The sequence below is a fragment of the Saccostrea cucullata genome, unplaced genomic scaffold (assembly GCF_032062105.1).
Source record: "Saccostrea cucullata isolate Sc308-1 unplaced genomic scaffold, CSIRO_AGI_Scuc_v1 ctg1405, whole genome shotgun sequence".
NCBI classification, from domain to species: Eukaryota; Metazoa; Mollusca; class Bivalvia; order Ostreida; family Ostreidae; genus Saccostrea; species Saccostrea cuccullata.
Genome location: NW_026928513.1, coordinates 253714 through 279300, shown reverse-complemented (window position 1 = coordinate 279300; position 25587 = coordinate 253714). Strand labels below are relative to the sequence as shown.

The 25587-nt window shown below is 34.9% G+C and overlaps 1 protein-coding gene across 1 annotated transcript in view; it reads right to left on the bottom strand.

The window, feature by feature from the left end:
- Window positions 1-21051, bottom strand: part of LOC134277826 (uncharacterized) — a 64792-nt gene extending 43741 nt beyond the window's left edge. The window contains exons 1-4 of the mRNA XM_062760133.1: window positions 20223-21051; window positions 12296-12469; window positions 11498-11953; window positions 9963-10211 (exon numbers count right to left, since the gene is read on the bottom strand). Of these exons, the coding sequence (XP_062616117.1) occupies window positions 9963-10211; window positions 11498-11953; window positions 12296-12469; window positions 20223-21051 (1708 nt within the window). The remainder of the gene's footprint in view (window positions 1-9962; window positions 10212-11497; window positions 11954-12295; window positions 12470-20222) is intronic.
- Window positions 21052-25587: the final 4536 nt, after the last annotated feature.

Genomic DNA, 25587 nt, shown 5'->3' with positions numbered 1-25587 from the left:
AAATGATAATTATTTTATTTACATTGTAAACAAGTACATTTTTTGGCTATCGATTCAACCTGTGTACATAGGGAAAACTAACGTTAGCGTTTGTTGACATTTTTCTTCACTTTTGTCAGCTGCACAGTCTCTAACGTTCATCCTTATCTTTGGTGTAGACCTTTGGTTAAATTTTCATGATTGTCACAATTAACGTTAATTAATTACACAATTAACATTATTCCATATATCTTAACGTACACTTGCTTCGATATGTAAATAACTTATTTAAATGCCATAACTGTGTTCCATAATATTTTATCTGTTCAGTAGAATTTACTAGGCGGGTTTTAAATCCCGTGCTGTTATGTGGTCAGTTTGGGTGTAGCAATTGAACAGGGCAGTCGCACTTCACTTGCTCGAGTATTCACAACTTAGTAGTATTCTTCAAAGTATATTTTGACCAGACTTTACATATCTTTTGAGGTAAGTTTGTTTTATTGATTTAAAGGTTTTATTTTATACAGTTTCCTGAAATGGCCAAGGACTTTAGTTCTTAATTTTGTTGTAAATTACGTGATTGAGTAATGTGTGCATTGCTATCATTTCAAGTACTAGTAGTATGCTAAAAGTATACGAGTATATTATAGTCTTATAATAGTATGTAGTAGCTACAATGTATGGTGTAAAGTACGTGTTCATTGTACACAAATATTTCGTATAAATATTTTGTGGAGTTATGCAGTAAAATGCTTTAGTATGTACAGTAAAATGCAGTAGGCAATAAAATGCTTTAGTGTTTGCAGTAAAATGCAGCATACAGTAAAATGCAAAGTATACAGTAAAAGTAAATGTTATGATATGCATGAGCACGAATCAAGTTGATATATTTTATGTATATTTATTATAATATGTGAATTTACAATGATTTTGTAGATCCCAAATTGGTACAGGGAACAATTCTACCCAATCACCATAACACACCAGGACTTTTAATAATGTATTTTGCATTAAATAAATGTGATAAATTTAAAGAACTGTTATAGCAATCCTTTTTGTGTGGCGACCTATCGGCCCGCCTGCGACAATGATAAACTATTATTTTATCTTTAAATTTTACTCACGATAAATGTGTAAATCTGTTGGAAAATATCATTGTACGAGGGCTGTTCGGAAATTATTGAGATATTTACTTTAATTCAATAAAGGACAGACAAAAATTCATAAAAATTCGTCAACATTTTATAAAGAACGAATAAAACTATCAAATTCTAAAACCTGGGATAATTAGGTAATGTTATGGGTCAGAATTACCCGAAATGCCAGCAAAGATCAATAACACAATTTAAACTTAACAATAATTTATTTACAGTAATATATAATAAGTATATGAAACATAAAGTACAAACTTAGCAAGAATCTAAAAATACATACATAAGAGTGTCCGTTTCTGCACACAATGTCCCAGTGAAAATATATCCCAGTTATATCTCAATAGTGCTTATACGACAAAGTATCTCTATGCATCGAATTGACAGGGTATTTATACAGTATCATAAATCTAGAATATTCTAGAAATTGTTAAAACATAACATTACTGGAACAATCTGGACATACACAAAATTTAAGAATGTTCTAGATAAAATGACCGAACATGTTGACCACTCTGGAATGTTCAAGAAATTTAATGTTACTAATTATATACATAATGAAACAGTACACATCTCACAACACCTCCCCCCTTAAAAAGTTTGAATGTCAATGAAAACTTATATTATTAAAATAAAAGTTTTGTACATTAATACAAAATCTAGTATGTTTACGATACTCTTGACAAGGCGTCTGCAATAACATTGTCTTTGCCTTTGATATGCTTAATTGTTATGTTGTATTCTTGTAACAACAAACTCCATCTAGTCAGTCTTTGATTCTTATTTGACAATTTATGCAAAAATGTCAGGGGGTTGTGATCCGTATATACAAGAATTGGATGCAAAGTAACATTCAGATAAACATCAAAATGCTGTAAGGCTAACAACAAAGCAAGGCATTCCTTTTCAATGGTGGAATACTTTTGTTGACATTTTGTAAGTTTCTTTGAAAAATAAGAAACAACTCTATCTACCTTATCACTATGTTCTTGAAACAAAGCTGCCCCGATTCCAACATCACTAGCATCAACAGTAAGCTTAAATTGCTTAGAAAAATCTGGAGTTGACAGAACTGGGTTGCTCATAAGGACAGATTTGATTTTATGAAAGGATTTTTCACAGTCCTTTGTCCATTCAAAGTTAACCCTCTTTTGTAAAAGATTTGTAAGTGGACTAACTACTGAGGAAAAATTTGGACAAAATTTTCTGTAAAACCCAGCCATGCCTAAAAACCTCATTAATTCTTTCTTGTTTGTAGGAATCGGGAACTTTGCAATAGCTTCCACTTTAGCCATTATGGGTGTAACATAACCTTGACCTACTTTATGACCTAAATACTCTACATAAGCATGACAAAATTCGCTCTTCTCAAGGTTCACAGTTAAGTTTGCTTTAGCTAAAATGTCAAATAAAGCACGCATGATTCGAAGATGTTCGTCCCATGTGTCACTGTATATGATGACATCATCAATGTAGGCCTCGCATCCCTCAAGGTCTTGAAGAAGGGAGTGAATCATCCTTTGGAATGTAGCTGGTGCGTTTTTCATGCCAAAAGGCATTACTTTATACTGGTAAAGTCCGTCTGGTGTAGCAAAAGCAGATATTTCTTTTGCTCTTTCTGTTAACGGCACTTGCCAGTAGCCTTTCAACAGGTCAAATTTACTGACAAATTTCGCGTTTCCAATGTTGTCAATACAGCCATCGATTCTAGGTATTGGATATGAATCAGTTTTGGTAACAGAATTCACCTTTCTAAAGTCTGTACATAATCGGTACGAACCGTCCTGTTTTGGTACAAGAATACATGGTGAGCCCCAATCACTTTTACTAGGTTCAACAATGTCATTGTCCAACATGTACTGCACTTCCCTTCTTAGGTACTGCAATTTTATTGGATTCATACGGTACGGATGTTGTTTGATAGGCAGAACGTCACTCACTATGACATCATGACAAGTTGCATTAGTTTTCTTTGGAACATCCGAAAAGATTTGATGATACTCATTCATCAAGTTTTTAACTTGTTCTTTTTGATGAATGTTCAAATGTCCAAGTTTGGCATCAAAATCAGCCAAAATTTCTGAGTTTTTCAAGCGGACACTCTGATTACAATCTTTCTCATTCATTTCTACACTCGTATCACTTTCAATACAATTTTGAACAGTCTTAGCATTGGCTAAAGTGGAAACTGGTTTTACAGAATTTCGGTCACACCTTTCAAAATACTCTTTTAACATGTTAATGTGACAAACCCGTTTCTCTTTACGTCGACCTGGTGTCTTAACTACATAGTTTACATCACTGATCTTGCTTTCAATTTCATAAGGGCCATAAAATCTGGCCTGTAAAGGATGACCAGGAATAGGTAAAAATACAAGAACCTTATCACCTGGCTTAAACACCCTATTTCTAGCATCTTTGTCATACCACATTTTCATTTTCAACTGAGAACTCTTCAAATTTTCTTGTGCTAATTTGCAAGCATTGTAAAGTTTTTCTTTGAAATCAGACACATAATCTAAAAGATTAAGATCACTAGTCTCAGTCAGCCACTTTTCCTTCAACAATTTCAAAGGACCTCTAACTGTATGTCCGAACACCAATTCAAAAGGACTAAACCCAAGAGACTCCTGGACTGCCTCTCGTGCAGCAAATAGTACAAGATGAACCCCTTCATCCCAGTCTTTCTCATACTGGTAACAATAGGTCTTCAGCATTGTTTTTAGGATTTGATGAAAACGTTCTAGCGCTCCCTGGGACTCAGGATGATAAGCAGTTGATCTATAATGCCTTATACCCAACTCATGCATGACTTGCTGGAACAACCCCGACATAAAATTTGAGCCTTGATCCGACTGAATTGCCTTGGGTGCTCCTACAAAACTGAAAAACTTGGTTAGGGCCTTAACTATGCTCTTTGCCTTTATATTCCTTAGAGGTATGGCTTCAGGAAATCGAGTGGATGTACACATAATGGTAAGTAAATACTGGTTTCCAGATCTGGTCCTAGGCAAAGGTCCTACACAATCCACCAACACTCGACTAAACGGTTCTTCAAAAGCTGGAATGGGTTGGAGAGGAGCAGATGGTATCTTCTGATTTGGTTTACCTACCATCTGACAGACATGGCATGACTTGCAAAACTTCGAAACATCCTTTCTTAGCTTAGGCCAATAAAAATGACTCAGAATCCTATTATAAGTCTTATTGACACCTAAATGACCTGCCATAGGTGTATCGTGAGCTAAACTCATGACATCTTGATGATAAGCAGCTGGGACCACTATCTGGTGAACAACACGCCACACTTCATCTGGAGAAGCGTCAGGTGGTCGCCATTTTCGCATAAGGATGCCATCTTTCATATAGAAGCATTCTCCAACTTTAGTAGCCTCTTCTGGTGGAAGTGCCCTCTTACTAAGTTGGATGATATATGGGTCTTTATGTTGTTCAGAGAGTAAACGTTCTCGGCTGAGGATGTCCTTGCCTTGGCTAACTAATGGATGCAACTCATCATCCTCACCACCAAATTTTGGTAAAAGTTCTTTCTTCTCTTGCTTCTTGATATTGTGTGGTTCCATGTTTGTTTGAATGCCATCAAGGTCAGATAAGAAAGTGTCATTCAAATCAATATCAACGGAGGAATTCGTCTCGTCAAATGCTTGAGTATGGTCTGCCTCCATTTCTCGTCTTCTGGCCATCGCTCTAGTAACAGCACAGGCTGGATAAATGTCATCATCTTCATCATTATACATGACATCTGGATTGATCTTCTCACAAACTATAGGATCTGGTACAACTTTTCCACCAGCTAAATCGTTGCCTAGCAACAAAGAAATGCCTGGAACGGGAAGAGTAGGTCGAACACCTACGATAACAGGTCCAGTAACTAAATCTGACTTCAAACTAATTCTATGCAGGGGAACATCAATGACGCCTAGCTCCACACCCTGTAATAAAACTGACCCACCAGTAGAAGTCTGCTCAGACAAAGGAAGCACGCCCTCTAACAATAACGTCTGTGCAGCACCAGTATCTCTCAAAATCTGGACAGGTTTTATTTCGCTAGAGTCACCGAGTGAAACAAATCCCTGAGACATAAAGGGCTTATAATCCTCCATAGAATCAATAGAACTGGACTGTGAACCCTGGACATCAGGAGTGTCAGAACAAATCGAATCTAAGGCTTCTCTATCACCCATAACTGCCGCACAAGCATGTGGTTGAGTTTTATCAAAATCATTTTTTCTCTTAAGTTTAAAGCATTCACTGATCAGATGACCCTTTTTCTTACAATAACTACAAGTAGGAAGCGACCCTATTCCAGACGATCCTTCAACACGTCCTGGACCGGACTTAAAACCACCTTGGGATGGAGACTGGGAACTTGTGAAAGACTGAGACCCTGAACCACTCTTTTTATATGTGTCTGAATTGGTAGAATTACTGCTAGTCTGAGATCTTGAAACAAAATTCTTTTTATGAGACAGAGCATAAGTATCAGATATGACTGCTGCCTCTTCAAGAGTTTTCACATTCTTATCTTCTAGATGTGTTTTCAAATCTTGAGGAACACATTCCTTAAACTCTTCTACCAGGATGACTTGGCGCAAATTAGCAAAAGTTTTATCAAGTTTCTTAGATCTAAACCAGTGATCGAATAAATCTTCTTTCTCTCGTGAAAATTCAACAAATGTTTGATTATCAAACTTTCTATACTTTCTGAACTTTTGTCTATACGCTTCAGGTACTAATTCATATGCTTTTAATATTGCTGCTTTGACCTTCTCATAGTCTGAACTCTCAACTACCCCTAGTGCAGAGTACACCTCAGCCGCTTTTCCAGCCAGTACACTTTGTAACATTGTTGACCAAACATTTCGTGGCCATTTAAGATTCTCTGCGACCTTTTCAAATTGGGGAAAATATTTGTCTACAGATTTTTCTTGAAATTTCGGAACTAACCTAATGTTTTTTGCTGCGTCAAATTCAGTTTTGACAACTGACGGTTCTGGTTGGTTTTGTAATTTTAATTTCTCTAATTCAAAGTTCATTGCACGCTCTTCTCTTTCTGCTGTTAATTTGTCTAATTCAAATTTTCGTTCACGCTCTCGTTCTTCTCTTTCTCTTTCTCGCTCTTCTCTTTCTTTTTCTCGATCTTCTCTTTCTAATTTTTCTCTTTCTAATCGCATTTTCTCAAACTCTAATTGAAACTGATATTCTGCCATTTTGTAAGAGCCTAACTCTGATTTAACTGTATATTCTGGAAGATCGTATTTTTCAAAGATGTTTTCTTCTACTAGTTTGTTTGCAACCTTAATTCTAATGTCTTGCTTTCTCTGAGAGGATTTAACATCTAACCCAAAATGCAAACCTAATGCGATCAAGTCATCCTTTTTTAACGTATCAAAAACCTGAACACTTGGTGAACTAAGAAAGTCTGTGACCGAAAACACCATGTTGATTTCTGCTGGCTTATAATTTAATTTAACAAAAAATTAATGAGCAAAATTATGACAATAAACTGCAAAAGTGCAAAAATTCTTTATCCCGGACGAGCCCCCAATTCTGTTATGGGTCAGAATTACCCGAAATGCCAGCAAAGATCAATAACACAATTTAAACTTAACAATAATTTATTTACAGTAATATATAATAGTATATGAAACATAAAGTACAAACTTAGCAAGAATCTAAAAATACATACATCAGAGTGTCCGTTTCTGCACACAATGTCCCAGTGAAAATATATCCCAGTTATATCTCAATAGTGCTTATACGACAAAGTATCTCTATGCATCGAATTGACAGGGTATTTATACAGTATCATAAATCTAGAATATTCTAGAAATTGTTAAAACATAACATTACTGGAACAATCTGGACATACACAAAATTTAAGAATGTTCTAGATAAAATGACCGAACATGTTGACCACTCTGGAATGTTCAAGAAATTTAATGTTACTAATTATATACATAATGAAACAGTACACATCTCACAACAATAAATTTTGGTGAAATAATAAACTTGCATATGTCTATCGACCCGGAGCAGCATCGCTACGTCATTTACAGTCGGAGATTGATTTGCATGTGAAACGATCGGGAAGCGTTAAATACTCTTCCTTTTTTGTTATTACCTATAACATTAAAAAATCAAACAGTCTCTTTTCTTAAAGTATCATTTGAAAATATATGCTGTTTCTACCCAGGTGTAAAATTTTCATTTGGGAGAAAGGATGCTTTAGAATCATGCACTGCCGATTTAGGCAACGCAGGTAAACGATATTTTAAAATACCGTAACGATATTAATATCGTGAGTAATAACTTATGGTTGTCCAGAGCTTTTACATTTTACATTTACTCTGGTTGAATTAGTTATAAAAAAAGAAATTTATACCAATGAAATAACTCTCCAAGCACATTATTTTTTTTCTCATTTTTATTGTTTTAGAAGGTCGTTAAGTCTGGAAGAAAGAGTTCTACATTGCGCTACACAAAATTTTAGGTATGGTGGCTTGACGTCAAATTCCATTTTGTCGTTGTTAGCAGATTTTTCTACCGCGCGTCATTTTTTATGATCTCCGTATTTCTGATCAAAATTCTATAAAAGATGCACAAGATGAATTTGAAATAAAGCTGAAAAATTATACACATAAACTGATTTATTCCCGCTCTTATTATTGTTCAACGACAAGCTAGAACGTTGGTGTTACATATTTTCAAAATCCGATTTCATAACTGCTCCGTGTACACCTACTATTGACGCATTTATATACCATTTCAGAGAAAATATCTAACACTTGTAAAATATATCTTGCTTTTAGTGATTCTTAGTGTATGTTAAACGTATATGCATATTTTCACCGAAAGACGTTCATTAGAAAGCAAAATATGCACAATGTCTCAATAATTTTCGAACAACCCTCGTAATCATGCCATGAACAGTTACCAAACACCTCGGCGTTTTCGTAGTTCAATGTAAAGCTGTCGCCAACGTCTCCATGTTATTAGTGTTTTATGATAAGTATGCCTTTAGTAAATGAAATCGTAGAATGTTTTAGATCAAACTGCAAATTAACTGGCTCGGACAAGTGTCTCAATCCATCGGATCCATCAATTCCTTTCCGATGACCGAAAAAATTCCTCCAACTTCTTATCATCAAACTTCGGACGTGTTTCTTGTGTCTTTCCAGCATCAATTTTCACGAATAAATATATTCCCAGACAACAATCTGTTCACTATAAGTGATCACAGGTAGCCTTTCACAAAATATTTCCTTCGAAATAGATTCCTTAGACTAATGAATTCGAAGCGTAACAGACATAAAAGCCAATTTACACCTTGCGTCATTTTTAAAAATCTACGACGGACGGTTAGTGCAATAATTTAAATTCGAAAATATTAAATTGTCCGTCTCAAATGTATAAATAAGTAATAAATAACAAGTTTATAACCTTCAATGGGAATTGAAGTGGGTCGGTACGTGATCAAATCTTCTGAGAAGGCCTTCGGCTTTGTTATTTATTTCTTAAATATGAGATTACGCGATTACGTTCGATAGATTGATTGATTGTATACTGTTTAACGTCCCTCTCCAGAATATTTCACTGATATGGAGACGTCACCATTGCCGGTGAAGGGCTGCAAATTTAAATCTTTGCTCTGCACTTACCGCCTTTGAGCAGGGAGGGATCTTTATCATGCCACACCTGCTATGACACGGGGCCTCGGTTTAGACGGTCTCATCCGAAGGACCGCCCCATTTAGTCGCCTTTTACGACAAGCAAAGGGGTACTGAGGACCTATTCTAACCCGGATCCCCCACGGGGCGCGATTACGTTCGAAGCGTTGCTTTTGTATATAAAAATGGCGGCTTAGAAACGGTTTACGTAGGTAGTTTAGTTAAATCTCTTGTTACCTGAACGATTCGTAACACAGTCAGTTAGTGACCTAATAAAGCTTCGCCTCGCCCAATACGAATTTCCATTTCAAACCCTGTATGAATCCGTATTAGGTCACTAACTGACTGTGTAACTAATAATAACGTTCTTAAACAGACTTCAAAACGTTGAATATTTTCATAAGCAATGACGTCATATGTTTGAAATGACGTCACGAAATGACGTAAATTTAGAATTTCCATCATTTCGACAGAAAAAATGTATAAATAACGTCGATAATTAAAGTAAAAGTTACCGAGCGCAGATCTGATCAGACTCAATATTTTGATATAATGTGTAGAATGATAATAGCAATGAAATATGTAAATGTTGTTACTGAGCAAACTTTCGCTCTTTAATTTTTAAGCTAAAATTGTTGAAATTTTGTCTATTTTATCCTCTTTCTAAAAAATGATATAAAATCACACAAGTTTGTGACGTCATAAAAAAATTGTCAATAAACTACTTAGAAAGTATTATTCTGCTCTGTTAATTTCTATTTCTCGTTCAATTTATAAAATTCATCACATTTCAAGACTTTTTTAAAATTTGATTTGTATGGGGGCAAACATATGCAGTATACCGCATATAGTTCTTTTATGTTTTGAAAGTGCGTTGATTTGGTCCAAAATTTAACGCACTTTGAAATTTTTTCAAAGTTTGTAATTTTTCAAAGTGCGTTGTAACATTGCATGACAACAAGTGACATTCCCAAATGTATTAACAGCACAGAATACATACACGGTTCAGTGTTTCATGCATTTAAGAATATTATTATATAGAAATATTTACCGCTACAAAATCATCATCAATCTCGACTGCATCTTGGGGTAAAAATTTTCATTGTTACCCTCAACTATATCAAGCATTTATATGATACAGTACCTTTGATGGTATCTGACACATCAAAAACGTCATTCTGAATATCGACTCCTCTGGTAGATTTTGTATTTCTCCGAATTTCCTCTATGTCTATGCCTTTTAATCTTCCAAGTAACGTTGTTTTTCCACTGCCTGCACATCCTATCAACATCCCAGTGGCGTGGTACATGGCGGTCTTTCCTTTCTTTAGATTGTCCAGGAAATTTTTCACGGAGTCATCTCCTCTCATTATCACTTGTACTGGTATGCCCACTGTAATAAAAAAAAATAAAAATATATAACTAACAAGAATGATACTCTGTTTATAAGTCCTTTAAATTTACAAAATGTGTAAATTTTATATTTATATTTTTTAATTATTCTACTTAAATGAATCATAAGAGTATGATGAATTTGTGTAAAATTTAAAAAACCTTGCTCTATAATGGAACACTTCTCAGCTTTACCCCTAACAAATATTAAAGGGTAAAGACCATTATTTATTAAGATACAAAACTAAAGAAGGGACATGGACGGCAACAATCACTTTTTGATCTGTTTACTACTTGTTCTTCAGAAGAACTAATTCCATATTCCTGAAAAAATTTTTAAGGTTTCCTATGTATGTATTGCATCCTTTCTTTTTTCGTTTTTTTTCTGTTAAACAAGAATTTAAATTAACATTTGCACTCTAAGTGGATATATTTAGTTTTAAATTCTGAACAATAAACAATAAACTGTATACCCATTTCGCGGGATCTCACATCTTGTTTTATTTCTAAAATATCCCGACGTATATTTTTCTGGTCTCCACTTAACCAAGGAGGCAGGAAAAGGGGGATCCAATCTGAATTTTGTTCAACTTCTAGCTGCTTGTTTATTTTCACATAAAGTCGAAATGAAGTTTTTGTTATATCAGCAATATTGTACTCTGCTTTTTTTTTAATAGATAATTTTAATCTCTTTCTGCGTATTTCTATGTCACACAATGCGATTCTTTATTGTGGTCAAACCTATCGCCCAAGATTCATGATTTGTACAAGTTTTTATTCATGCATAGCTAGCTTTCATGTAGGTTTTGATTTAATTTTGTCCTACCACTTCTTGAAGAGAAAAATTTTAAATGATACTATCACTTATTCATTTTTTTCAATATTCCGAATCAGAAAAGAGGGCTTGGTCCTCCTTAAACTTCCCTTTGAAATAATGATTTATCCCCTAGTGGTTCTAGAGAAAAGACAATATCTACAGAACACTTATAGAAAAGGGCAAATTTTGGAATAGAAATGGTCAAATTTGATGAGGAAGAACTGACATAATTCATGAATTTAACCGGAGTCAATGGTCAGATACAATGTTTGTAGAACGCATCAAATTGTGAATTCATAGATTTACCAGATCCTCAAGTTTAGCTTAAATACAGTTTTACCTTACATCTTAACAGAAAAAGAGACAGACTGTTATTCTTATTTAACTTTACACCTTTAATTCTTCGTGTAAAGGAGATTAAGAAAACTAAAACATTGAAATATGCAAAACGATACCACAAAGAAACGTACGCTTTCTATACACTGATTTATGTATTGATCGGTCCCTCATTGTGACATGTGTGAATATCTCTTCCCCAAGTCTATCTATCAGTTGTTCTGTCTGATTTGGCAATAACCAACAACAAACTTCTTTTTCATCCTCTCTTCTCAGGTAATTTGACGATCTGCAATACTTTGCGATGTTTTCTTTTTCTGCCCAAATTAGAAACATATCAACAAATTTACGTTCTTTTGCAAATCTTAGAAAACTTGTGTCTCTGAAGAATTTACAAGAAAACTCGACATTGGAACTATCCTGTTTCAGCACTGGTTTGTACTTTTCTATTTTGGTGAGATCAGATTTCTTCTTAATCTTCTTAAATTTGAAAACTTCAGCCACAGCATTATATTTGTCCATCCATTGTTCTTCAAGATTTATTTTGTAGTTCTGGCAAAGAAGAAGGCACTTCAAAACTACATCTCCATCTACAAACATATATTCAGATTATAGTTGTTTTACCCTCAAAACTCAAAACACATGACTTGTAAGGTTGATAAAGACTTAGGGCATTACTGTTTATATCAATGCACTGGCTAGGTAAAAGGTGAAAAACACCTAAAGTTAATTTAAAGGTCCAACTGTCGTAAGTCTGGGACTTAAAGAAAGGCATATTAAAAACGCTTAAATTCAGAGGCAAAATTCTTAAACTTCTTTGGGAAATTGGATAAAATAATCATACAGTTGGTTGAGGATTTCAAATACTGTCAAACCTCTACTACAAACTCAAGATTGTCAAAGATTTTCTTCAACTGTACATCGTTACCAACCTGTCCTCTTGTAAATTTCACGAAACAATTTCTCAACATCTCTAACATCATGAATTTTATGATCACTAGAGGACGTGATACAGATCTCACACAAGGCGGCCTCACACGGGATACAGAACTGGGACAATGTACCTCTGGGATGCTTCTCACACTTCAAGTTCTCCACCGGGAGAGCTGAAAATTTATATAAAAAACATTAAATGTACACAGAGATAAATATCCAGAGGGAGAACCGCAAAAATGATACACTAAATTCTAAAAATATTAACAAGAGGTCCATGCTCACCTGAATAACTATGGTTATATATATACATGTATAAAAATAAATACATCTTCACTTAAGGTAGGATTCTTCTCATATTTTTAATACTTAAAAATTAATGAAATTTTCACAGAAGCAAGGAGACAATATCAGTAAGTAATAGTATCAGTGAAACTAGATTTGACCATTTTATATTAGAGACAAGGTCAGGTCAAGATCATTATCTTTTCCCTTGACATTTTGAATAAAGAATAACTGTTGCCAATCATGTGATACCTACTTCTATTTCAAAAGTTTAATGTTTGTTCTTTTTGCATAAAAACATATTACTATATCAGATCTATAGCATGATATTACCAAATTTACACAAATAATTTAACTTAACTGGATATTGGCTAATCCGAATTTTCTCTGTTTTTCTTAATTTTTTAGGATATATTAGTTATTTTCATATGCTTCCTATATTTAACTTTTTCTTATTTTCACATATAATAAAGTAGTCTTATAAATGTACAAAATGATACAAAAACAAAAAGTTTTGATCGTTTACTAAGAGAGAAAAAATACTTTTGATGGATTTTTGGCTCAAATCTGCACTTTGATGGGAAGCGTTTAAAAGCTAACAAAGTTCTAGTTTGTTTGGAAAATCATATTTGTTTGATATATTTTGAAAGTATAGTCCCTCATTATTAATATAACTTACATTTGAAAATTTCTCCAAGTCTTTAATTGTGTAAAAATTATAACTAAATTCATTGTTCTATTATAATTTTGAGAAGCACGAGAAAAGATATTTTTATACGCCACCATTCCGCCAAAAATATAGTCCCTGCTAGTTTTCAAACGCAGATTACCATTTTTATTTAAAGTTGTACAATTGTGATGAGGAAAGAAAAATATGGTCTTTTAAATCTCTTACACCTAAATATATAAGACATATAAGCAAATATACTTTGAATGTTTCATCTAGTCAGAAACCAGAGAAGAATCCTACCTTAAGAATATTTAGAAACTCGCCCTAGCAGCAGAACCCAGGAGCCATAAAATTCAAATTTTGGAAGACGCACCCTTGCTTATAACAACTATGTATTTAGTTTGTTTGGTTAATTCTAAGGAGCAGAGGAGAATATTTTTAAAGAATAAATGCATTTCCATCATAATCAATAGAGTTCTGCCCTAAAAGCAGAGCCCTTGACCCATGGACCATAACAAATCATAATCTCGGAAGAGGCGAGCAATTTTGCTCATTATATTTATGTACAGTGAACCCTCATTTATCCGGACGCTTTGGTTCCCAGTCAATTTGTCCGGATATGTGAAGCATCCGGATATCTGAATCACCAGTTAAACAAGACAGAATAACATTTTAAAATTTCGTTCCGATGAAAAATCGTCCGGATACTGAAGCATCCGGATATCTGGCGTCCAGATATCTGAAGGTCCACTGTATGTAGTTTCTTTTGCTTAATATTCAGGAGCAAAGGAGAAGATTTGTACATTTGCTTCCTAAATTCGTTGTGTGTAAAGCAAATGGTTCTAAAAAAAAACTTGACATATCTTGCTGTGTGTAGTGTTTGTGTTTTTGGCTCTTGACCTTTGACATTGTGATGCCATAAAGGTGAAATTAGGTGTACCAAGATTGATGTATGTAAAGCAAAGGGTTTTCAAAATATTCATTGATGAATCTCTTCCTCCATACAAGCTGTCAAAGTATCATACATGAAGCTCAATCAGCAGATCACTCATTCCATTATGACGAGGTCGTCTCTTTTATGACCTTTAACGTCGCCTGCGTGGCTCAATGGTTAGAGCGTCTGCTCTAGATTCACGAAATAGGGTGTAGATCCTTACGTCCTTGGTTCAAATCCCTTGTGGGACGTGAAGAGCTGTCCTTCAGATGAGACCGTATAAACTGAGGTCCCGTGTCTCAGTGAGTTTGGCACGTAATGATCACTCACTGCTCAATGGCCCTTAGACGATTTTTTTATCTGATGTTTTCGGGAGAGGGCTACAATTCAACAGCATCTCCGTAATGCAAAAATGTTTTACAGATACGGGCGACTGCAGGCAGAATAAATTGTTTTTACATTCAACTTATTTCTAATAAGACGAAATTTTTATTCACTGTTGACACCATATCCTGTTAAACGCGAAAACCATGTAAAATAATTCAGAGTGTCTTACTCAGAAGCCATTACAGTTCATGCGTGACGTACCGAGACTTGCACTTGAATTTTAGAATATCTCAATAAAGCAAATGTTGATGTTCATACATTATTGTAATGAATAGCAACACTAAAAATCGATAATAAAATCATTTCATGTGTCATTATTTCATAACAGCGATACTTAGGCTTAAGATAACGTAATTTAAAAAAATCTGCTCCCTATAAATCCTTCACGGTCAGAGTCTCCATAAATAAGTCTATAGAAGTCATAAACACAATGCAACAATATAAGTTACCAGTCATAGAGTCTCCATAGATAAGTCTATAGAAGTCATAAACACAATACAAAAGTATAACTTACCGGTCAGAGAGTCTCCATAAATAAGTCTATAGAAGTCATAAACACAGTGCAACAGTATAACTTACCGGTCATAGAGTCTCCATAGATAAGTCTATAGAAGTCATAAACACAATACAACAGTATAACTTACCGGTCACAGAGTCTCCATAAATAAGTCTATAGAAGTAATAAACACAATACAACAGTATAACTTACCGGTCATAGAGTCTTCATAAATAAGTCTATAGAAGTCATAAACACAATACAACAGCATAACTTACCGGTCAGAGAGTCTACATAAATAAGTCTATAGAAGTCATAAACACAATACAGCAGTATAACTTACCGGTCAGAGAGTCCCCATAAATAAGTCTATAGAAGTCATAAACACAATGCATAGAGAATAATACATACCCTTTTCTATATCACATCCTGTATCAGTCCGAGACACCAATATCAGCCAGAGGGCCAAAGGCCCGAGGGCTGATATTGGTCGAGGGCTGATACAGGATGTGATATGGAAAAGGGTATGTATTAATATGTTTATATATTACATACTTAGTAATAAAATACAGCATACATTAAGTTGAGAAGAAAATAAGTAAATAATCATGCATGGACTTCTTACATACATGTACATACATGGTCTATTGTCTTGTACAATTTGGGTTTGTTTCTACTTCTATTTCAATGCACTCAATCCTAATTTGAAAATAATCTATTACATGTATTTGTATATTAAGATAAACCTTAATTTCAAAAAGTTAAAATTAAGAGACTATGAACCCACCAAAAGTTGTGTATGATCACAAGTACTGTTTTTATGGTTTAATTTACTAAGGGTGTGATATTGACGTCACAATAGCCGTATCAGCCCTGCAGGGCTGATATGGATTTGCAGGGCTGATGAGAAGGATATGGAAATAACGAACAGTATTCAATCTCAACGTCCATTAAACAAATATACAAAATAAGAGCAGAGCAAACACGGACCTCCGAAACATCAGAGGTGGGATCAGGTGCCATGGAGGAGTGAGCATCCCCTGCCGACCGGTCACACCCGCCGTGTGCTCGTTGTCATAATCAGGAAATAACGGAAAAAATCCGTGGTCAATTCAGTGTATAAATAATGGACTAACAATTGGTATGAAAAACGTCAGTCAGCATTTCATTCAATGATAAATTGTATTTGCTGACAAGGTCATTGTATCGACCATAGAATTTACGAAATGATGACTTTAAACGAGACTGTTGATATTCTTGTTTCATCAACTTGCTTGTCAATAATTTACCTCGTTTAAGAAATTGTTCATACGTAGAGCATGCTCTTGCGTATCGAATCAACTGAGATATAAATACTCCGTATGCAGGTGATGAAGGTATATTGCTGCATAAGTAAGGGAAGTTGACGATAGAAAAGTTAAAGTCATCACGTTTATCATATAGCTTGGTTGTTAGATTACCATTAGTGTCTTTTTCAAGTAAAATATCCAAGTATGAAGCAGAAGTGTCGGACTCTGTGGTATCTTTTATCTCAAGCTCACCAGGATATATCGTGTCGACGTAGGAATGAAAATTATCATTATTAATTGACAATACGTCGTCGATATATCTAAATGTCGAGTTGAAGGCCACAGCAAGTGTTTTCTTCTTTTCACGTAAAAGATTTTGCATAAATTCTTCTTCATATGAATATAAAAATAGGTCTGCTAATAACGGTGCGCAATTTGTACCCATGGGAATTCCAATAGATTGTTGGAATACCTGGTCTCCAAAAACCACGTAGATATTGTCAATCAGAAACTCAAGCATCTTCTTGATGTCAACTTCAGAGTACTTATGTGTGCAATCAGAATCTGTTTTAACAAAATAATTTTTCAAATGACCAATGACGAGGTAAGTAAACTTACGAGTTCCATTTTTGTTGAAGAAGCAGCTGTCAATGATATCAAAAAGCCTGGATTTTAATTTGTCGTGGGGAATTGTTGTGTATAAAGTTGAAAAGTCGTAAGTTTTTATGCTGTTGATTTTTGTAAAGTCTTGTGATTTCAAATTGTCCAAAAGTTCTTTAGAATTTTTAAGTATCCACATCTGAGGTTATCAGCCCTGCAAATACATATCAGCCCTGCAGGGCTGATACGGCTATCGTGACGTCAGCCATATCGCATATGCAAAAAACCTGTATTTATTACTAAGTGTGTAATAAAACAGTATAACTTACCAGTCAGAGAGTCTACATAAATAAGGCAATAGAAGTCATAAACACAACACAACAGTATAACTTACCAGTGAAAGAGTCTCCATAAATAAGTCTATAGAAGTCATAAACACAATACAACAGTATAACTTACCAGTCAGAGAGTCTCCATAAATAAGTCTATAGAAGTCATTAACACAATACAACAGTATAACTTACCAGTCAGAGAGTCTCCATAAATAAGTCTATAGAAGTCATAAACACAATACAGCAGTATAACTTACCGGTCAGAGAGTCTTCATAAATAAGTCTATAGAAGTCATAAACACAACACAACAGTATAACTTACCAGTCAGAGAGTCTACATAAATAAGTCTATAGAAGTCATAAACACAACACAACAGTATAACTTACCAGTCAGAGAGTCTCCGTAAATATGTCTATAGAAGTCATAAACACAACACAACAGTATAACTTACCAGTCAGAGAGTCTCCATAAATATGTCTATAGAAGTCATAAACACAATACAACAGTATAACTTACCAGTCAGAGAGTCTCCATAAATATGTCTATAGAAGTCATAAACACAATACAGCAGTATAACTTACCGGTCATAGAGTCTCCATAAATACGTCTATAGAAGTCATAAACACAATACAACAGTATAACTTACCAGTCAGAGAGTCTACATAAATAAGTCTATAGAAATCATAAACACAATACAACAGTATAACTTACCAGTCAGAGAGTCTACATAAATAAGTCTATAGAAATCATAAACACAATACAACAGTATAACTTACCAGCCAGAGAGTCTCCATAATAAGTCTATAGAAGTCATAAACACAATACAACAGTATAACTTATCAGTCAGAGAGTCTCTATAAATAAGTCTATAGAAGTCATAAACACAATACAACAGTATAACTTACCGGTCAGAGAGTCACCATAAATACATCTATAGAAGTCATAAACAAAATACAACAGTATAACTTACCGGTCAGAGAGTCCCTTTAAATAAGTCTATAGAAGTCATAAACACAATACAACAGTATAACTTACCGGTCACAGAGTCTCCATAAATAAGTCTATAGAAGTCATAAACACAATACAACAGTATAACTTACCGGTCAGAGAGTCTCCATAAATACGTCTATAGAAGTCATAAACACAATACAACAGTAAACTTACCGGTCAGAGAGTCTCGATAAATAAGCCTATACAAGTCATAAACACAATACAACAGTATAACTTACCAGTCAGAGAGTCTCCATAAATAAGTCTATAGAAGTCATAAACACAATACAGCAGTATAACTTACCGGTCAGAGAGTCTTCATAAATAAGTCTATAGAAGTCATAAACACAACACAACAGTATAACTTACCAGTCAGAGAGTCTACATAAATAAGTCTATAGAAGTCATAAACACAACACAACAGTATAACTTACCAGTCAGAGAGTCTCCGTAAATATGTCTATAGAAGTCATAAACACAACACAACAGTATAACTTACCGGTCAGAGAGTCTCCATAAATATGTCTATAGAAGTCATAAACACAATACAACAGTATAACTTACCAGCCAGAGAGTCTCCATAATAAGTCTATAGAAGTCATAAACACAATACAACAGTATAACTTACCAGTCAGAGAGTCTCTATAAATAAGTCTATATAAATTACCGGTCAGAAGTCATAAACACAATACACAATACAGTATAAATTACCGGTCAGAGAGTCACCATAAATACATCTATAGAAGTCATAAACACAATACAACAGTATAACTTACCGGTCACAGAGTCTCCATAAATAAGTCTATAGAAGTCATAAACACAATACAACAGTATAACTTACCGGTCAGAGAGTCTTCATAAACAAGTCTAAAGAAGTCATCAACACAATACAACAGTATAATTTACCGGTCAGAGAGTCTCCATATATAGGTCTATAGAAAACATAAACACAATACAACAGTATAACTTACCAGTCAGAGAGTCTCTATAGATAAGTCTATAGAAGTCATAAACACAATACAGCAGTATAACTTACCGGTCAGAGAGTCTTCATAAATAAGTCTATAGAAGTCATAAACACAACACAACAGTATAACTTACCAGTCAGAGAGTCTACATAAATAAGTCTATAGAAGTCATAAACACAACACAACAGTATAACTTACCAGTCAGAGAGTCTCCGTAAATATGTCTATAGAAGTCATAAACACAACACAACAGTATAACTTACCGGTCAGAGAGTCTCCATAAATATGTCTATAGAAGTCATAAACACAATACAACAGTATAACTTACCAGCCAGAGAGTCTCCATAATAAGTCTATAGAAGTCATAAACACAATACAACAGTATAACTTACCAGTCAGAGAGTCTCTATAAATAAGTCTATAGAAGTCATAAACACAATACAACAGTATAAATTACCGGTCAGAGAGTCACCATAAATACATCTATAGAAGTCATAAACACAATACAACAGTATAACTTACCGGTCAGAGAGTCCCTTTAAATAAGTCTATAGAAGTCATAAACACAATACAACAGTATAACTTACCGGTCACAGAGTCTCCATAAATAAGTCTATAGAAGTCATAAACACAATACAACAGTATAACTTACCGGTCAGAGAGTCTCCATAAATACGTCTATAGAAGTCATAAACACAATACAACAGTAAACTTACCGGTCAGAGAGTCTCCATAAATAAGCCTATACAAGTCATAAACACAATACAACAGTATAACTTACCAGTCAGAGAGTCTCTATAGATAAGTCTATAGAAGTCATAAACACAATACAACAGTATAACTTACCAGTCATAGAGTCTCCATAAATAAGTCTATAAAAGACATAAACCCAATACAACAGTAACTTACCGGTCAGAGAGTCTTCATAGATAAGTTTATAGAAGTCATAAACACAATACAACAGTATAACTTACCGGTCAGAGAGTCTTCATAGATAAGTCTATAGATGTTTACTGTGTTGTCGTACCGTGATCCTACCCAGAAAAACTGAGTTCTGTCATCATAATTCAGACCGCATGGTCCGTCTTTCCCGTGTTGTGCATATGGTGTCTTTGTATTTGACAGGAAGTGACCGTCCCTGTCCAGAATCTTTACTACTTGAGTTACATAATCACACACCAGGATGTGTGACAGCGCGTCAGTACAGATTCCATATGGCCATAGTCGTAATCCTGATGTAAGCTCTGTGTAGGAGAATCGATGTCTACCTCTACTGTCTGTCACCACTACACCATGGACAGGGTCAGACACAATAACATCTCCATTGCGGTTCTCTGTGATGAAGTTAGGTGAACTATACAGTCCCTGACCTGTGTTGTCGTGCTGTATGGTCTGTAGGTGTCGTCCTGTCTTAGTGTAACGGTTTACCTGGCCTATCCTTGTATATTTATTATATATCCCGACCAGCAGGTATCCAGTGGAAGGGGAGCTGTAGACACAATGTGGTTCCCATTGCTCTGTGTTGTACGATTTTAATACAGTCTTCACTGTGTTATCTTTAGACAGTTTAATGATGTTACCCTTCCTGTCTATATAAATTAAATCGCCGTCACTTGTCACTGTGTGTACTCCTTCACCACTAGATATACCTGTCAAACGAGTTAGTTCTTCACCTGCAGTATTTGTCAATATGAGATTGTCTTTATCACAGATCCAGACCCGGTCTGAAGATACACGGGAAATGTGAACACACTGACTAACACCTTTCACTCTGATAGATTTCTGTAACACTAATCTAGGCATCATGTACAGCAGTCATTTATTTCGTCTTTATTCTGTGGTTTCTATCCATAACGGAATCCCGTGTTCATTTCCTCAGTCAGGGAGATTTCTCTGTAAACAACAACATTCTGCTATTATTATCTACATCAACGACAGGCCTTCTTTATAGCGAGCACAGCGAGCGCAATAGACTAACGTGTAAGAACAGAGGAAATTCGGATTGAAATCTGTACATACGTCAGCCAAATTTCTCTGTGAAACATTCCCAGAATTCCTGCACTACCCAATGTCCTTTGCACAAATAAATAAATAAATAAATGATATTGTTAAGCATAAAAGGCTATCAAATTGTAGAAATCTTTCAAAGAAACAAAAAAGAACTCTGCAATGGTTTTCGACCAAAATTGCACTAGGTCTATAGTTGCAACCAGACGCTCGGCTGTCTCCGTAAGCTCCGACGGGCTCCGTGACGTCGTGTAACGTCACAGCTAGTCGAGATATCTCGTGCGACTTGATGTTTGAAGTGGCTGATCAATTTTTCAAGAAATGTTAAGTATTTTTGATTGTACAACTGCGCTCGCCCCAACGGTCACACCGTAAAACATATTGATTTAATATTTCAGATGAATAACTATAATGTAATCATGAAAATATGAATTAAAATCCCAGAGAGAGAGTGGGTCATTGTACACTTTAAAGCGAGTGCAACGAGCGACGCTCGTCACTGCGATCTCTTAAAGCAACGCATGTGTGAAAAGAAAATTCGGACTACTGAACATTCATTCGATAGAATCTTTTGACGCAGTAATTTGGACCCACAATGCATCACTTGTTAAAGCTACGTTCTCGCGAGAATAGCAGCAAAAGTGCAACTAAAAGTAGACAATTGCCCTGATTAAATGGATAAATATTGAAGATAAATAGTAAATGAAACATTCTTCATTTAATTTCAGCGCTGTTCAGGCTTCTATTTGGAAATGTAACTTACATACGACGTAGTGTGACGTCAGAGTCTAGACGTACCAAATGTCACGTGCAGTTTGACGAGCCCGATCTAAATTATAACAATATAAATATCTGCCCTCGCCATAACGGTCGCACCGTCAACATATTATATGGTTTTTAATTTATTACTATACCTCATATAAATAATCACAAGTAAACAGGAATAATATATGCTGTTTAAGGAGTAATTGTGGGATTATTACGAGACGCAGAGTCAATCCGATTGCATGGACTAACACAGAAATATATGTAGAGACAGTGTGAATCGAAGTTTAAGGTTGAAACAAGTGGAGCTTTTTAAGAAAGCTTACCGTCTTTAGCAACAACCTTAAACATTAAACTGATCAACACCTATCAGGCCGTATAATTCTTTTGAATTTCTTGATTTGGTATTTCTACATTAGCTTGTTACTGGCATTAGCCCTACCACGGTTGTCGCTCGGTCATCTCCCTTAACTTTGACTTGCCGAGATCTTTCGGCAAACCTCGACTGATTCCGATACCTCTTTCAAACGAGAAAAATGGGAAATTTAAAAAATAATAAAAAATTGTAAAGCCTGCAAGCAATTACTTTCAAATTTTATTTACAATAAATTAAAGAGACCATTTTAGTTATTGCTACAAATAATATGTTATTTAGAATTAAGGACAGATGATACAAACATATTTTTTCTTTGAAAAGATTTAATATCATGTCACAAGTTTAGAAAAGTGGATAATTCTTTAAAAATTTTCTCCTAAGAACTGGAAAATGAAATAGACTTGGAAAATATAAGTAATATTTCAATAAAAAAAATAAATATAGACAAATCACATTCAGTAAAGGTTTACAGGTGAAAACAAATTTCAGAAAATGTTACATTGGTGCTAAAAGTGTAATATAAACTTTAGAAAAATATACCATGCCAGGTGAATTTAAAGAGGAAGAACAAAATGACAAAAAATTAGCAATATCACATAGGCTGATTTTTACTATTTTGCTTTTCCTGATAAAATTCAATCTTGTAAAATTTTTACGTTGTACGAATATTAGATCATTAGAAAATTATCTCCCTTGCCTTGAACAGCATTTCAACCAATGAAATAATTTAAAGTTTTCTCATCATGCAATTTCTACCAATCACAAAAGAGATGACGTGCTTAGTCCGAAGACTGTAAAAAACTTCAACTTTAAAATACCGTCTTCATTTTTTAAGCCCAGAAGGACCAGTGGGGAGTACAACGTAAACAAACAAACCTTTATTTCTTATAATTTAATTTTTTGTGGAGCGATTATTTAGCGTTTTAAAGATTTTTTTTTCTATTGTACTCACTGCTTATAATATATAAGTGTTATAAATATAATCTGGGAACAAAATGTCCAACAATCCCCGGGGTCGAATATTTGGGGAGGGGGGAGGGGTTCCTGTCCACAAGTACCTCAATCTCTACCCAGAGTTATCGTTCCAATTGTTGTAGCGAAGCGAACGACAGCTCTGGGTAGAGATTGCAAGTACCTGTTGATAAGACATCGTCAGAATCTTGCACTGTAAAATTTTAGGTAAACATTGCCATATTTAAACTTTCAGGATAAGATCGGAAAAACGGTTGAATGATTTACTTTGTTATTGGAAATTTCGGGTTTGGTTATCGAAAACAAAGGTTGTGATTAGGGAAAATTTTAAGAAACGACAGGAATCTCTTCATGAAATCTAATACTTAAAGTGGCTGGCCATCCTCTACTGTTTGGCTAGGATTTGTCTCTTTTAGAACATGGGACTTTTAAAAAATGAGTGTTTTCGTTGTTTTGCATTTCTCATTGAAATGTGCATGATCTTGATGAGTTCGAAAATATGGTACATGTATAAATTTTTAATCACTATAAGGTGCCAATGTCGCCAGCGTGGCGCAGTGATTAGAGTCGCGAAGTAGGAAGTCAAACCTTATCTTGCACGTTAGAATCCCTATGGGACATGAAAAACGGTCCTTCGGATAAGACCGTATAAAACCGAGGTCCCGTGTTGCAGTAGGTGCTGGTACGAAAAAGATCCCTATCTGCTCAAAGGCCGTAAGTGCCGAGTATAGGACAAAATTTATAGCTCTCCAACAGCAAGTGGTAGCGTCTCCATATGAGTGAAAAATTTTCGAGAGGGACGTTAAACAGCATTCAATCAGCATTCAATCAATCAATCAAGGTGCCAAGCTCATGACAAAGGAAGAGTTGCAACCATTTTTGATCGACTGAGGTCAGTTGCGGCCGAGATTGGAACTCACGACCTCACGAACACGACTACATTTATAAGTTTGATATAAAACAGTTAAAGAATCTAATCTCAAGGCTGGTTAAATGAACTTCCCAAAAGGGCGTTAGACCAAAATATATGATGTAGAACTTTAACTTTTGAGAAAAAAAGGGATTTTAAACTTTAAAAATTCACAAAAAGCGTTAACATGAATGTCTTAAAACATCGGGGTTATCAAGAAGGGATAAGAACCCCCTGATGAACGGTTACACCCACAGTGTGCTCTTTGTCATTATTGGCCGAAAATGTGTAGATGGAGGGGGGGGGCGAACCTCACCTGGATTTTACAGTGCTATTGAATGTTTATACTGAAGCTTAAAATCCCTAGCACTCCACATTGTAGTTGAAAACTTTTTGTAATAAAAATTAAACATATGAGAGTTGAAGTGATCAATCAGCACACCTCCTCTTAAATAAGTATTTTTAACGGTAACAAGAGGCCCAGGGGCCCAATCACTCCCCTGGGCAAATCGGCTAGGAAAAAGCACAAATCAGATCAGAACTAAAACGTTTACTGAAAGGGGGAGGGGGGATTGGATTTTAATACTACTTGAGAATGCCTTCATATTAACACAGCATATGACTTTGTTCTGTTCTTGATACAAAGATTTTTTAAAAAGCATTTTCTTCCTATATATAACTTTATAATAATTTGAATTTGATTCCCCATTTATTCCCTCCTTACCTCAAAGGGTCATGATTTGAATAAATCTAAATCTTTGATACATGAGGATGCTTACATTTCAATATGACTAAGCATGGCTTTTTTGTTCTTGGGATTTCCCTCCCCCTTTTTTATGTAAAACTTTGATCAACCATTGTGGCCCGTCCTACCCTTGGGGGTTATGATTTGAACAAATTAATTCTACACTACCCAAAAATGTTTGCATATAAATACTAGTATCACTAATCATGGCATTGCTATTCTTGAGAAGAAAATTTCTGCAAATATATTGTAATGTAAAACTTGCATCCCCCATTCATGTCCCACCTATGCCTGGGGGTTATGATTTGAACAAAATAGAATCTACTCTGCCTGAGGATGTTTTCACATAAATATCACTGATCATGACTTTAAAGTGCTTGAGAAGACAATTAAAAAAGATTTCCCTATATACTCCTATGTAAAACTTTGATCGGCCATAGTGGCCCAACCCTACCCCCCGAGTTCATGATTTGAACAAACTTGAATCTACACTACCTGCAGATGATTAAAAATGAGTTTCATCTTTCCTGCCCCAGTGGTTCTTGAGAAGAAGATTTTTAAAGA